The 14,999-nt window shown below is 65.4% G+C and overlaps 2 protein-coding genes across 5 annotated transcripts; one reads left to right on the top strand and one right to left on the bottom strand.

Moving 5' to 3' along the window:
- The first annotated feature begins 1,687 nt into the window (after positions 1-1,687).
- RNF215 (ring finger protein 215) lies at positions 1,688-11,850 on the top strand. The gene is made up of 11 exons (XM_087768373.1): positions 1,688-1,966; positions 2,983-3,111; positions 3,438-3,509; positions 3,587-3,672; positions 4,355-4,409; positions 4,701-4,805; positions 4,952-5,068; positions 5,144-5,281; positions 5,520-5,622; positions 5,758-5,955; positions 11,739-11,850. Exons 1-10 carry the CDS (start codon positions 1,688-1,690, stop codon positions 5,778-5,780), a joined length of 1,107 nt encoding a protein of 368 aa, XP_087624499.1. The 3' UTR covers positions 5,781-5,955; positions 11,739-11,850.
- CCDC157 (coiled-coil domain containing 157) lies at positions 5,981-14,980 on the bottom strand. Of its 4 annotated transcripts, XR_015707152.1 has the most exons (11): positions 14,324-14,980; positions 13,307-13,481; positions 11,666-12,386; positions 11,265-11,342; positions 10,740-10,930; positions 10,225-10,392; positions 9,478-9,646; positions 8,856-8,995; positions 8,494-8,702; positions 7,784-7,857; positions 7,645-7,706 (listed from the first exon to the last, which is right to left on the bottom strand). XR_015707152.1 is itself a non-coding variant. In XM_087768367.1 (10 exons), exons 1-10 carry the CDS (start codon positions 14,569-14,571, stop codon positions 7,469-7,471), a joined length of 2,202 nt encoding a protein of 733 aa, XP_087624493.1. In that variant the 5' UTR covers positions 14,572-14,980; the 3' UTR covers positions 5,981-7,468. The 4 variants fall into 4 exon arrangements, 3 of the variants coding, with proteins under 3 accessions (XP_087624493.1, XP_087624494.1, XP_087624496.1); XM_087768367.1 differs by lacking the exon at positions 8,494-8,702 and having other exon boundaries at positions 5,981-7,706; XM_087768368.1 differs by lacking the exon at positions 8,494-8,702 and having other exon boundaries at positions 5,981-7,706; positions 13,307-13,478.
- Between the last annotated feature and the right edge of the window lie 19 nt (positions 14,981-14,999).

Below are 14,999 nucleotides of genomic sequence, written 5' to 3'. Positions count from 1 at the left end.
ACATCCCATGCACGTCCCACGACGCACGTCCCACCTTCGTGTCCCCTCCACGGGGCAGCGCTCACGGCAGCAGCCCCCCAGGCTCCCATTTTGGGCTCCTCCACCCAAGCCACACAGGACCCCACATTGGTGACCGCCTTTCCTGGCCTGGCCCCGGAGCTGGACAGGCTTCCAGGCTGTCATTTACGGCAGAGCCAAACCCAGGGCAACAGGGATGTCTTGCCGTGCGGTTAAACCGGCTCCGGTTGCTGGCCGTGGGCGGAGGGGTCCTGCCCACCCTGAGATTAAACCCCCGCAGTTGCAACATGGGGGACATGGGGGACACTAGGGGCACACCCAGACCCATCCCGCGGGCATCCAGCAGCTCCGGGAGCTGGGATGGCACGGCACTGAGTCCCCGTCCCTGGCACGGCCCCTGCCAAAAGCAGGTCAGCGCCGGGGCCCGTGTGGCAGCTAATCCTGGCAAATCCCCCCGCCGGCACATGTGCCGGGCACACGTGGCCAGAGCAGGGCCGCGACGGTGGCACCGGGGAGCTGCCTGGCACCTGCTGGGATGGGGACAGTCGAGGGGTGTCGGGTGGAGGGGAGTTGGATTTTGGGGTACTCGGGTGTCGGTGTGTGCCTGTGTCACCCAGGCGTGTGCCCACACGTGTGCTGTGGCTGTGGCCAGCACGGGGTGCATGGCTGGGGAGTGTCCATGTGTGCAGGGCTGCGCGTGTCCCCGGGCACCTGTGGCTGCGTCCCCATGTGCACGCCTGTCCCCGTGTCCCCGGGGTACCCCCGTGTCCCCCGCATCCACAGGGAAGGGGGGCTGTGGTGGGCCGTGTCCCCATGCCTGGTGCTGTCCCTGTCCCTGTCCCTCTCCTGGTGCCCGTCGCTTTCCTGGTCCCAGTGCCTGTCCCTGTCCCGCTGCCGGTGCTGGTCCTGCTGCCTGTCCTGGTCCCTGTCCCGGTCCCTGTCCCTCTCCCAGTGCCTCTCCCAGTCCCTGTCCTTGTCCTGGTCCCCATCCCTGTCCCCATTGCCATCCCTGTCCTGGTGCCAGTCCCTGCCCCTGCTCCTATCCCTGTCCCGGTCCCCATCCTGGTCCCGGCCCTTGCCCCTATCTCAGGCCCGGTCCCTGCTCCCTGTCCCTGTCCCCATCCTGGTCCCCATCTCCACCCCTGTCCCGGTTCCAGCCCTGGTCCCTTTCCCCATCCCGGCCCTGGTCCCTGGTCCCTGTCCCCATCCCCGTCCCCATCTCCACCCCTGTCCTGGTGCCTGCTCCTGTCCCTGTCCCACTCCCAGCCCTGGTCCCTGTCCCTGTCCCTGTCCCTGTCCCTGTCCCAGTCCCGGCCCTTGTCCCTGTCCCCATCCCTGTCCCTGTCCCCATCCCGGTCCCTGCTCCCTGTCCCTCTCCCGGTGCCTCTCCCAGTCCCTGTCCTCGTCCTGGTCCCCATCCCAGTCCCGGCCCTGGTCCCTGCCCCTGTCCCCATCCCGGTCCCTGCTCCCTGTCCCTCTCCCGGTGCCTCTCCAAGTCCCCGTCCTCGTCCTGGTCCCCATCCCGGCCCCGCTCCCTGTCCCAGTCCCGCTCCCCGTCCCCGCTCCCGGCTCTCGTCCCTCTCCGGCTGCGGCCGGCGGCGCGGCGGGTCCTCCGCGTCGGCAGGGGGCGCTGCGGGGCGGGGCGGGGCGCTGCGGGAGGTAGGCGGTGATGGCGGCGGTGCGGGCCGCGCTGCTGGCGCCGCTGCTGGCGCTCTGCCGGGGCGGGACCGGGACGGGGCCGGGGCCAGGGCCCGCCGCCCGCGTCGAGGTGGCGGTGACTGGGCCCGGGCCGGGGGACGGAGCCGGGAACGGGGCGGGGGCGGCCGCGGGGCCCGGCGGCTCCTACACGCTGCGCGGTGCCGTGCTGGGCGCGGGGGGCGGCCGGGGCGGGCCGGGCCGAGGGGCTCCGCCGGAGGAGGAGGAGGAGATCCGCGGCCGCCTGCTGCTGGTGAGCACCGGTACCGGGGAGAGCCGGGCACCGGGGGCTGGGGGCACCGGGGGCTGGGGGCACTGGAGAGGGAAGGGGGGGGGGCAGTGGGAACAGGGGGGCACTGTGAGACACTGGGGGGGGTAATGGGCACTGGGGGGGCAGTGGGCAATGGGGGAGGGAGTGGGGGGGCTGTGGGGACTGGGGGGAATGGGGAGGGAGGAGGAGTGGGAACTGGGAGGCACTGGAGGGGCAGTGGGCACTGGGGGAGGGAGTGGGGGGACTGGGGGGGAATGGGGAGGGGGAGCAGTGGCAACTGGGGGTACTGGAAGGCACTGGGGAGCTGTGGGCAATGGGGGAGGGAGTGAGGGGGCTGTGGGGACTGGGGGGGCTGTGGGAACTGGGAGACATTGGGGGCTGCAGACAATGGGGGAAGGAGTGAGGGGGCTGGGAGGACTGGGGGGCTGGGGAGGGGGAATGGTGGGAACTGGGAGGCATTTGGGGGCATTGGGAGACATTGGGGGGGCAGTGGGCAATGGGGAGGGAGTGGGGGGACGGGGGGGGGCGGGGGGGGAGGGGGGAGCAGTGGGAACTGCGGGGCACTGGGAGGCATTGGAGGACACTGGGAGGTATTGGGCAGGCAGTGGGCAATGGGGGAGGGAGTGGGGGGGCTGTGGGGACTGGAGGGGAATGGGGAGGGGGAGCAGTGGGAACTGGGGGGCTCTGGGAGGCACTGGGGGTTAGTGGGGAGACCAGGGACACTGGGGGACATGGGGGTCGGTGGGCACTGGGGGGGCACAGGCAGCGAGGGGGTGCCACTGGCTGGGGGTGCCGAGCAGCAGAGGGGAGGTGCAGGCAGGGATGGGGGGGAGCGGGGGCCAGGTCCTGTCCCCTGTGCCACCCCAGTTGCTGTCCCCATTCCCACACAGTGCGTGGCTCCCCGGGGCACCCGGGGACGTGGGGGTGCTTTGGGGGGTGCCCTGAGCCCTGGGCGTCCGTCCCGGCTCTCGCCCCCACTGACGCTGCTGTGACCCCAGGTGGGAGATGCGGAGCCCGAGCTGGGCGCTGCCGACAGCTGGATCGGCGTGGTGCCGGTGGGCGAGGAGCCAGCCGAGGCCCCCCGGGGCGCCAAGGAGGAGTCCTTCACCGCCGCCGTTGTCAGCAAGGTGACTCTGCTGGCCCGGGGTCACCTCCACCTGGACCAGGGGCTGCTATGGCGTTTGCTGGTCACAAGCCCACAGGGCACTTCCTGGGGTGTCTCCTCGCCAGATGTGAGGGGTCCTGGCCTGTGTTTGGTGGCAGGGGGATCCCGGACAGGGCTCCCGGGCAGTGCCAGCCCCTCTTGGGTCCCTTGTGGTACTTCAGCCAGGGCAAAGAGGCACAGGGTGCTGCCTGCTCCCTGCAGTGGGACGGGCACTGAATGAGGGCACGGCCCAGCTGCCTGTCCTCCTGCCTGTCCTGCCCTCTGAGCCTGTGTCCTCTGTCTCCGCAGATGAAACGAGCCCTGGTGCTGGGGGCATCAGCCCTGCTCATCCTGGCGCTGAACCAGAATGCCATCCGGGAGGTAGGAGAGTCCTGGCAGCGGGTCCCCGAGCTGGTCTCATGCCCCGCTGATGGCAATTGCTTTCCTCTCCGGTGCAGCTGGACGTTTCCCAGCTTCTTGCCAAGCCTGTGATCGTGATCCAGTCCTCGGACAACGTCACCAAGCTGCTAGGAGCGCTGCTGCGGTATGGACTGGGGCAGTGGGAGGGAGCTGGGTGAGACTGTAGCTCTGCGCCCAGTCCCCTGCCCGGTCCCCTGCCTGGCTGTGACAGCCGGGGGCTGCCCTGGGGGACCCTCTCCCACAGCACATTGTGTTTGCTGGGCTGGTTTCGAGCTCACACTGTGCGGAGGCCAGCTGGGGCTGAGATGTGTTTCCCTGGCGGGTGTGAGTCAGATCCAGCCCTTCCTCAGGGCCTTGAGCCCTTCTACGGGTCCCTACGCAGCAGCAGGGACTGACAGTGGCCTTGGCCAAGCCCTTCAGGACCCTCAGTATAAATTAGCCAGACCAGCGTGTTATCAGCACGACACCAGCATCTCCACCGCCTTTGCCAGTGTTTATCCCCACCATCTACAGCGTTAGGACCCCTTTGGTCCTCCTTCCGCGTGGTAGATCAGGATTGCTGCTGTGGTGTCGCAGATGGGGAAACTGAGGCACGGTGCTGGGAGGAAGAGAGCTGTGCAGGGTCGCTCGGAGGGCTGGGCATGTCTGGGGAAGGGGCGCCTCGCCCCCGGTGGCCCCCCTCGGCCGCGGCTCAGCGTGGGCTGCCTGTCCCCACAAGGAAGGGGGTGCTCCCTGGTGCTGGGGTGCTGCGGGCCAGATCCTGCTGTGCCCGTGGGATTGACGCTCTTCTCGCCTTTTGCTCACAGGGGGCTCAGGGCTACGGCGAAGATCACGTACCAGGCAGTGCTGCTGGAGAACCTGGTGCGTAGGTTGTCCTCTTCCTCCCTCTCCTGGCAGGCTGGCCATGCCCAGCCAAACTTCCCCAGCCAATGGGGAAGCCGAGCTGCAGGGAGCAGGAGCCAGATCCCCAAAGGCTGTTGAAGCTACCGGTGCCTCAGTTTCCCCAAAGAGTTGTTCCGTGGGAGCGGCGCAGCTGGCAGCCGTCTGCGGTTCCTCCTCCCCTCAATCCGCCCAGCGTGGCGGGGCCCCCCCGGCCTTGGGCAGCGCCGTGAGCCGTCACGGCCATCGGCAATGCCGTCTCCTGCCTTGCAGGGAGTGACCCTTACCCTGTGGTCGACCTGTGGCCTCTCCCGGGGGGGCCTCTACGGGGAGTGGCAGGGTGTCATCTGCACAGGGGAGAACAGCTCGCAGGTCCAGGTACGTGCGCCAGCGCCGGCTCCTCACATAGCCGGGGGTTCCCAGTGTGGGGGCAGCAGCGATGGTGGGGCCGGGAGCAGAGCAGGGGGGTCTCTGGTTCGCCCCCCACCCCGGTCCCTGACTGCCCACCAGCGCTCTTCCCGCAGAAGTACCTCCAGCAGCTGTGGAACACCATCCTGCTGATCGCCCTGCTCCTCTGCACCGGGGTGATCGTGCAGGCGCAGCGGCAGTCGCGGCAAGACCTGACGGAGCAGGATGCTGAGGTGGGAACATCTCCGCTCTGCTGCTCGCCGGGGAGACTGGCGGGCAGGGTCTGACCCTCCGCTCTGCCTTCACAGCTGGATCTGAAGCAGCACATTCGGCGGCAGCTGTTGGCACTGAAATCGCGGCGGTACCATCCCGGCAAACCGCTCCGGAGCCAGGGCTGTGAGATCGATAGCTGCGCCGTCTGCTTGGACCAGTTCCACAAGAGCCAGGTAGGGCCTGGGGGGGACTGGTGCTGTGCTGGGAGCTCTGGATCCCGTCCTTGTCACCGCTTGGGGCCACCCGTGCTCATGTTGCTGCCCGGGGCTGAGCCTCCCCTCGCTTGCTGGGGCCGGGGTGTCCCTGCCGGGGAGCTGCGTGGCGGAGGATCGTCCCCCTCCCTCAGGCACCACGGTCACGGTACCCCTGCCCGGTTCCGCTCACGTCTGCCACCCGCTTCCCTCCCCACAGTGGCTGCGGGTGCTGCCCTGCTCCCACGAGTTTCACCGGGACTGCGTGGACCCCTGGCTCCTCCTGCAGCAGACCTGCCCTCTCTGCAAGCGCAACATCCTGGGTGAGAGCCGCGCCGGAGCCCCGCCATGCCCCCCGCAGCGACCGGGGAGCGCGTGTGTGCCGGGGAGAGGGCTGGGGAGGAATCGGTGCCCTCCAGGCTCCCCGTGCAATGGCCCTCCGTCCTCCTCCTTTCCAGGGAACTGCTGCACGGAGAGCTAGCTGGCCCGACGGACACGCTCCAGGGACAGACCCATCGCCGCTCTGGGGAGAGGGAGGGGGGCAGGGGGTGCTCAGCAAGTGGCGCTCGCTGCCAGAGCGGGGATGGCACGGCTGTGCCCGTCGCAGCGCCCGGCCATTCGGCGATTGAAGGATCTCGGGGCTCTCCCTGCTGGGCGTGAGTAGAGGGGTGGGGGGTCCAGATGGCCAGCGTCGGGGGCTGGGGGAATGGGTGCCGGGACAGGAAGCTACAGGGGCACCCATGGGTGTTACGGGGTGGGGGCATGGAGGCAGGGAGAGCCCGGCTGCACTCTTTCCCTGCTCATAGTAATTTTTCTAAGTCTCTTGGGTTTTTTTCTATTTGCCGGTCGCCACGGCAGGGTGGGCAGAGCCCAGCTCGGGGCCGTGCTTCACTTGAGCCCGGTGGGGTGGCCTGGCTGCAGCGTGAGCCCCTCTGCAGCATGGGTGCCTCGGGTGGCAGCTCCGCCAGGGCCGGGGCTGGAGCTGGCAGGGCCGCTAGGCGACCCGCCGCTTGCTGTGGGAGGGCAGGGGGGTTGAACACTTTATTTATAGTAACTTATTAGAAAGGATGGCACGAGCCAGCTGCAGAGACTGAACACAGGGCTTCTTTGACCGCACACGGGTTTGCTGCAGTGGCCAGGGACTCGCTGTGAGCCCTGACTGGCTCCACACAGCAGCCAGAGGCTGCTGGGCTGCAGCATCGCACGCGTCCATCTCTATTAAATACAGAGCAAGGAGAGCCTGCTGTGTCTCGTGTTGGGGTGGTGTGGCTCCCACTGCCCTCCGAGGCTCGCGAGGTTGCTTGAGGGTTTGGGGCCATCCTGCACAGGCGGCTCAGTGGTCCTTGGCCCCTCTGGGGGCTCGTGGCTGCCGGCAGCACCGGGAGAGCCGCTTTCCCAGGCTGCGGCCATGCTGGCGAGCCAAGGGCTGCTCAGACTCGCTCATCCCCAGCCCACTTCTGTCTTCCTCTTCAAAGCAGCGTGGCCACAACCCAGTCGCCTCTTGAGAACAGTTCCTGGCATGAGCTAACTTGCACTGTGCCCAGGCATTGTCCGGGTGACGAGCGCTGTACCAGGGCCTCCAGAAGCAGCTTAGCCGTGGGCGACCAAGCTCCAGCGCCCAGGAATGTCCCTGGCCCCGCTCAGCTGTGCGGGGGCCGCTCCGCGCGCCCAGGGAGCGTTTCCCCTCTCCAAGGGCTCCTCGCCTGCGTCTGGGTCAGTCCCCTGGCTGCCAGCCAGGGAAAGCCAGCCCCAGCCCGGTCCCTTGCAGTGGGGCTTCTCCGGGGGCCGCTGTGCTGAGGGAGAAGAGAAGGGGACGTGCCAGCCCAGCCCTCTGCGCTGTCACCCTCGGTTTTACCACAAACCGCAGCGTCGCCCAAAGGAGAGGAACAAGGGGGGAAACTGCACAGAGAAGAAAAAAACCAAAGCAACAGCCGGAGAGCGGCTGGTGGCTGAGCCGTGGCAGAGCTGCTGTGAGACTGTCTCCCCGGGTTTCCTACGCCCGCCGCGTGCAGGCTCGATGGGACAGGCAGAGAGCAGATTTCCCAAGGGAACGCGGGTTTCCCAAGGGAAGGCGCCTTTGTGATGCACAAAGAACAGGTAACGAGGTCCCGCGGGGCAGGGCTGGCGGCTGCTCGTTGAACACTTCATTTCTGCGTTAGTTTTGAGTGTTTATTTGCGGTGGCCACCGGCGCGGTGAGAGGAGAGGGGGGGTGTTCGGCCTCTCCCTCTTGGCTCGGGCGGGCCGAGCACCAGGCCCTCAGCCGGGAGCGAGAGGCAGGGTCTGGCCTCGCCCGCAGGCTCTGCCAAGAGCGGCTTTGGCCGCTGGCTGCCGAGAGCTGGTTGCCGGGTCTCGCCTGTGCGTCCGTGCGTCCCTGTGCTGTCCCTGCTGCCTCGGCTGCTCAGCCGCCTGTGGGCGGTGGGAGCGGTTAGAGGAGAGTAAGAAGAGGGACGCTCCCCTGCCCCTTCCTCTGGGTTCCTACTCACCCTGCGTCCTGCCTGCCGGTCTCCCCGCGGTGCTGGCTGCTGAGCTGAGAACGCAGCTGGGTCTGCGGGACAAGCTGGGGAAGAGAAGAGGGGGTGAGGCTTCCCCCCGCGCTCAGCTCCCGTCGCACCCCTCGGCCTCTGCCCTGCGGGGCCATCACCGCTGAGCTGGCGGCGGTGGCACGGTGGTATGACAGCCACGGCAGGGCCGACATAACAGAGCCAGGAACCAGCCCCGGCCACCTCAGCCGAGCAGCTTTCCCTGCCAACACCAGTTAAACCAGACTGACCTCCCGGTGGCCCAGGAGCCCAGGCCCTGGCCCTCCTGGGGTGGGCACACTTCAAAACCACGGAGCTGGTGTAAACCTAACGGGGCTGAGCCGCAGTGACTGACCCAGGGGAAGGGCGTTGCAGCAGCCCCCGCACCCGTCTGGGTCTGCGGCTGCGTGCGGCCCGCACCGGGCAGGAAAGGCTGCTCCAGCAGCGACTGACGAGGCATTAGCCCAAGCCCCAGCGCTGCCCTGCCCGTGCCATTCGCTCCCAGGGAGCGAGGGACCCTGGCGTGCTGCCCCTGGCTGCAGCCCGGCGCAGGGGACATGCGGGAGTGGGTCTGGGTCAGCCACCGGCGGCTGCGAGCTGCGGGCACCGTGCGTGCTGCAGTGCCACAGCATCGGCTTGGCCACTCTGGCTTGGAAAGCATCAGGTAGAAGCACCTGGTTCAGCTGTCTGGAGGCCAAGATGGGCTCCTGAAGGCAGGATCAGGCCCTGGGGCAGCAGAGGATCACAGTCCCCGCCCAGCTTCATGCCCTTCTGGAAGCAGCTTTGTCCAGTTCGGCCCTGTGCAGGCTGGGGAAGCAGCTGCTGAGTCACAGGGGGATGTTGTGCGAGGAGCCCTGTGGCCTTTTGCTCCCTGGAGCCTCTTCTGCAAGGGTACGCAGCCAGGGAACCGGTCCCCAGAGGATGTGGGACATTGTCAGCGACCATGGGGTGGTCTTGGGATAGGCAGCGCCCCACTGGCACATGCACCCCTCTCCCCGGTGGCACCCAGCTCTCCCTGGCTTGGGTGCAGCCTCACCTTCAGCACGCCCTGCTCAGCAGCCGCCTTCACCTTGGCTAGCGCAGACCTGAGCCGCGCGTTCTCCTGCTCCAGCACACTGATCCGGATGCTGTTGGCCTGCAGCTGCTTCTCCATGTCCTCCGTCAAGCTCCCGGTGCCTGCAAACAAAATATGACGTCCTTGCAGCAGCAGCCAGAGCTCAGCCCGCCGCCGCCTGCCTGCTCAGAGGTGTTGGCAGCAGCCCCTCTCCCTCCCGAGCAGGGTGGCTGCCTGCTGGAAAGGAGCCTGCCCCAACCGGGGAGCACCAGCCCAGCCTAGGAGGTGGCAGCTGGGACCCCAAACCGTGCCAGCTGAAACTGCGAGGGCAAACAAAGCTCTGCCCATGCCCTGGCCTTGCTTCAATTCCTGGCCTGGAAGGGGGATGAACAGCACCCGAGTAGGGAAGTGTGGAAAGATGGTAGCGGCTTAGCACAGCCCATGGACTGAGCCCTTCCTGGCTATTACTGGGAAAAACTGTGTTGTACAAATAATGCTGGTGTGTCCGGGGCCGGCAGGATCCCCTGCGAGCTCCAGGAGACCCCGAAGGCGCAAGCCCACTGCGGCGGAAGCAGGCGCTCCTGCCCGCAGCCCTCTCCCTTACTCTCAAACTGAGTCTCAGTGGGGACGTGGAGCTCGGGGAAGAACACCAGGAGCCTCTCCCGCTCCTTCAGCTCCCGCACCCGCTCCTCTAGCTTGGAGACGTTCGCCTGCAGCTCCGAGACAGACTGTTCCAGGCTCAGCTTCTCCTGCTGCAGTGCATCCAGCAGCTCCTGCATGGCAGAGCAGAGAGGTGGTGAGGTTTGCAGAGCGCTCTCCCAAACCTCAGGACGGTACAGCCTGGGGGAGTCCCATGGGGGTACTTGGAGCCCCCCAAGAAAAGCTCCTGCACTTCCCTTGCACGATAAGGATGTCCCACAGCAGCGTGATGGATCGGAGGGTCTCGGTTGTAAGGTCCGTGTGTGAGTTGGAAGCAACAGCACCAACAATGTTCCTGGACATGCACAATATGGCGTGTGTCCAGGAACAGGAATGCTGGGAGACACGGGAGAAGCCCAAGCTGCTGCTTCCTGCTGCTCCCCTCTGCCTTGGCTGCAGGGTAAAGCAGCAGAGACCTGTCCAGGCAGGAGAGGCGTCTTCCCCGAGGGGTCCCGGGAGGAGATGGCCACGTGGCAGTGTCACACCAAGTCCCAAAGTCCCCCTCCTGGGAAAAACTCTGGCTACGGGTGGGGGACGGGGCAGTGGATGGCTCCTGACACCCCCATGGCAGAGCTGTGTCCCACACCAGCTGCTCCCCAGGGAGCCCTGCTGCTGGCAGCCCCCCAGACGGCTGCTGGCTGCCAGCACTGACCTGCTGCGCCCGTAGCTGGTGCCCGCTCCGCTCCCGGCTCTCCTCCAGCTGCTCTGCCAGCCTGGCTTTGCCCTCCTCGGCCTCTCCCAGGCTGGCTTGCAGCTCATTGCGCTCCTGGTCCAGGCTGTCGAGCTGCTGCAGCAGGGCTCTCTGCTTGGCCTGCAAGGACTGCACAGGGCAGGTGAGCCCGCGCGGGGCTGCTGCTGCACCCGCTCACCGCTGCCCTTACACCGGGCAGCAGCACCCACGATGACAAGGGGCCGTGGCAGTGGCTGAGAGGGCAGAGAAGAGGTGTGGGGCAAGGAGGGCTCGGCCAAAGCCGTGCAGAGCTAGTGCGGACAGAGGGTGAGCTCCTCGGGGCCCAGCACCACAAGTGGGATCTCTGTGCCAGCCCCTCTGACACCCTGGCTTAAGGCCGGGGTGTGAAAGAGCCGGCCTGAGCTCAGCCCACTCCCACAGCATGCCGTGGGGCTGTGGAACAGCTTCAGAGTGGGCAGCAGCAGGCCCAGCCATACCTCCTGGTGCCTCAGCATGTTCTCCACTTTGGCCTTCTCCTTCTCTAGCTGGGTGGTGGTGGCGCTCAGCTCCTGGCCCAGGCTCTCCTGCTGGCCGGTGAGCAGCTGCACCTTCTCTTCCAGCTCCAGCACCCGGCTGCTGGCCACCATCGTGGTCCTCATCTCCTCCAGCAAGGTCATCTTGGTCACCTCTGGGGGGGACACAGCGCCTTTGGCCCAGGCTCAGCAGGAGGGGGAGAAGCTCCCAGGTGAGGTGGCTTGAAGGGGCCCCACACCCTCCACAAGCCCTGGCGTGGGGGAGGCAGGCCTGACAGGAGGGCTGCGACCCCCTGAATCTCCACCAGCACTGACACGAGCCCACTCTGGTGCTGCGTGATGTCTGGGCACTGCAATGAAGGAGGCTCATCCTCCCCGCCCATTCCCACCGGCGCTGTACCCAGCCAATTCTGCAGGAGCCGGGAGTTATCCGGGTGTAAAACACTCGTGAGATCGGAGCGAGGCTGGGGGAGCCCCAGGGGTCCTTACCCAGCTCCTGCACAGCAGCCTGCTTCGCAGCCAGCTCCTCCTTTAAGGCGGAGAGTCGCTCTTCCAGCAGAGCAGCTCCTAAATCAGTACAAAAAAACTCTAATTAAACAGCTCCTCAAAGAAACTAAAACAAGGAGGCAGCAAACGGCCACGCCAAAGCATTCTTCATCTAGTGATAGTATCGTGCTGTGCGTCAGCAGGGAGGAAGCAGTGAGAGGATGTGGACAACCAGCTCCTGCTCTCTGGGGTTAGTCTCACAGCAGGGAACAGCCCCGGCACCTACCAAAATCGGTGGCAAAAGCCCTGCTCGTGGTGGTGGGACCAAGATTTGACCACGGACTCCGTGCTTCTCCTGCAAATACCTGCAGGCCTGGGAGGGGATGCTGGGAACAGCACTGTACCTCTCCGTAGGTCGTCCTTGTCCCGCTCCAGCCTGGCTACAGCCTCTAAATACTCTTTATTCTTTACTTCCAGGTTCTGCTCGGCCTCCTTCCTCTGCTGTGCTTGGGTCTCCTTCTCCACCTGAAGCAACTGGGAAAAGTCCTCAACCTGTTTCCGCAGCTTGTCCTTCTGTTTCGCCAACTCTTCCAGCTCAGACTTCAGAGGGTTGACCTGCTGCAGCAGCATCTGGAGGTGTTTGCTGATCCGGGAGAGGTCCTTGCTCTGCTCTGAGGCCCAGTAGCTCATGTCCGTTGCAGAGAGGGTCCTTCTCCCTGTGCTCTCCTCCACCATCTCCTGGAACCTGCTCAGAGCTGAGGGGATGTTCTGGCTCTGGCAGATGCTGGTGATGGCTTTGCCCACCTCGCGGAGGCTGGCCTGGGCGCTGGCGCAGGTGTCGCAGGGTCCTGGAGATCTGCGTGGGGATCTCGCAGTTGTCTGTGTGGGGATGCTGCGGCTGCTCTCAGCCACGCTGCAGGCAGCCCTGGGCGGGGAGCTGCCCGAGGCGTCGCTATCTGGTGCACGGACACTCAGCGACAGGCGCAGAGAAGCAGACCGGGCAACCTCTGTGGAAGTTCTTAACTCCAAAACATCAGGCGAGCAGTGTTTCAGGCGCTCCTTCTTAGGTATCCCAGCCTGGGAAGTGGATTGCAGCGTGGGGATCTCCTTCCTGCAAGCCACCTTCTGGTGGAGAGACCACAGAACAAAACCAGGGCCCAGCTCAAAGTCAGCTGCAAATGATCCATAAGAGCCCGAACACAGAGGTGTGAAGCGTGGGGACAGGACATTAGTGCAGCCAAGGGGCTACGAGGGCAGCGAGCCCTTCTCTTGGGAGTTCCCAGAGGCTGGAGGAGGACAGGAGCGCTTGGGTTCCCTGTTTACTGTGCTCCGTTACAACCAAAGCACATGGCTAACAAGCAAAATGAATTTGCTTCCCACTCCCTGATGTGGGGTACAGGGGAACTGCATTTTTACAATCCGCCAGGCAGCTTTCCAGCCACCACTACCAGAGCTATGGTTTCATGACGGGAAGCCTCAGCAGTGAAACCTGCTCCCCTTCTTGTGACCGTCCCTTCTTTCCCACCTCCTGGGCTGTCTCCTGGTTATGCCAGATGAATTATTGTAAGACTTTGCCACGAAAGGGATCATTTTGGGGGAAAAAAAAAATGCAGGGGAGCGGTATAGTGTTTTTACCACAAATTATTTCACTGATTTGAGCCAGCTTAGCCCCTCAAGCAGTGGAGTCGGCAGAGCTGAAGGGGCAGCATGCAGGAGGAGAATATTTTTCCAAGCAATAAGGGCAGCCAAGCTCCTCCATCCTGAGAGCCTGGTGGGTGCCTGGAGGAGGCTGGACCCAGCGGGATGGCTGGGAGCAGTGGCTGGAGGAGGGAAGGGACTCAGGCCGGGAGGGGACAGTGCGGGACAGATGTGTCCTGTCCGACACACGGGTCACCACTTGCGGAGGGTCATGAGCCAGGAGCACATCAGCTGTGGCCACTGCGCATGTCACGGGGCATCCCCCAAATCATGGGGGGTAAGGGAAGGGCCATTTCTGTGACCCCTGCACTCAGCAAGTGGGGTGTCAGGGCCCCTAAATGTCCCACCTCGGCCAGAAGCTGCTGGTAGAAGGCCCCCAGTTTCAGCATGCTGCACCAGTACCTCCTCGCCGTCAGCCCCGCGGACATGCAGGGTCCCACTGCCTGCACCGGGGGGATGGCTCGCTCGCTGAGCAGGTTTTCTGTGTAGCCCGTGAAGCTCTGAAGCAGCAGCAGCAGTCTTCTTCAACAGAAACAAAACACAGCTTAGAGCAACGGAGTATTTGTCACAGGGAAAGAGCCCTTGGTGTTTAAGAGCGCAGTGAGCCTGAAGGGCCAGCACCAAGGCAAGGACGTTGTTCCCCCTCCCCGTACCCTGGACAGAGCGAGTTTGGCGAAGGAGGGTGGATATCAGCGCTCCTGTGACCCCCCCCTCCAGGCCTGAATCACTCCACGGAGCCGTGTTTGGTGGGATGAAAATCCTCCTGCAGCTGCCGGGACGCAGGCTGCGCATGCTGCTTGCAGCCAGCCACTTCCGAGAGGCTGCAGTTCGGCTCTCCCACAAGATTTACAGTACCCACGCTGCCGATATCAAACCCTAATTGTCAGGGCCAATGGCTCCGTAGGAATGGCTCATCTTTCAAAACGGAGTTGTATTTATTTCATCCAGATTGCAAAAGGCGCTTTTGCCTCCCAGGCCTGTAGGTGCAGCTGTGTCTGAGTGTTTCCAAGGTTTCGGGGGGGCAATTTAACGAGCCTGCCCCCGTCTGCCCAGGTGCCCTCAGCTCCCAGGCAGAGCAGCGGTTTTCTCTGCTCCTTCCTGGCCGGCATTTGTGCTGGTAGCTCTGAGCTCTCTGCAGGGAAAGGAGTTGGGTTTTCAAACTCAGCGTAGAGCTGCAGAGCATGAGGCTGAGGTGCCGGCACGCCGCTCAACATGGAAACACGTGGGAAAAAAGCATCCAAACCACTCGGCCCCATTCGACAGGCTGGACACACAACTGTCCCCTTCCCTCCGGGGGGAAGGAGCCGCTCTGCCAGCCGAGCTTCTTTTAAGAGGGGTATTTGAGGCTGGGTTTGGCTTCTCACCTGTCTATCACCAGCTCCAGCAGCACCACGTGGGAGTGCTGGGTGAATTCGGGATCGTTCTCGGCGTAGCCGTACCGCTCCAGCAGCGCCGCCAGGTCCAGGTCGCAGGACACTTTATTGGGGAATTTCCAGGAGGGAAAACGCACAGCCCCAGCCCGGGAGGAGACGTCGGCGATGGCTGCCTGCAGGTCCCTCAGGTCGGCCTGCAGGCTCTCCATGCAGCTGGGGTGGCCCAGGAGGTGCGCCATGCTGCCGAGGTGGCTGTGGCCTGCGGGCGATGGCCTGTGGGCCGCGACAGGGCCACCAGGCCTGGGATGGAGGCACAGCCCTAGGGGGACAGGTCGCTGGAGGGGGGATCAGCACAGCGGCCCCCGGGGCTGGGGGACCCCAGGGGGGGCTCAGGAGGGCCGGGGGGGACCGAGGGGTCCCGGAGCGAGGAGGCGCCGGGCCGGGGCCTCTGTGGGGACGCGGCGACACCGACCCGCGACGCCGCCGCCTGCTGCTATGGCAACCGGCCCCGCCCCGCCCCTAGGCCACGCCTCCCCCGGCCACGCCCCCGCGCCGCAATGCTACGCTCCTCCTCGAGGGGCTTCCCGCCCCCCCGGCGCGCTAATGGCACTTCCCGCCGCGCATGCGCCCTGCCCCTTCACCGTCCCCCCGCCCGCGGGCCGTAGCC

Source organism: Nipponia nippon, unplaced genomic scaffold (genome assembly GCF_047370975.1).
Source record: "Nipponia nippon isolate SJK-2023a ecotype South Korea unplaced genomic scaffold, ASM4737097v1 scaffold_30, whole genome shotgun sequence".
NCBI lineage: Eukaryota > Metazoa > Chordata > Aves > Pelecaniformes > Threskiornithidae > Nipponia > Nipponia nippon.
This window is presented reverse-complemented; position numbering and strand designations above follow the sequence as displayed.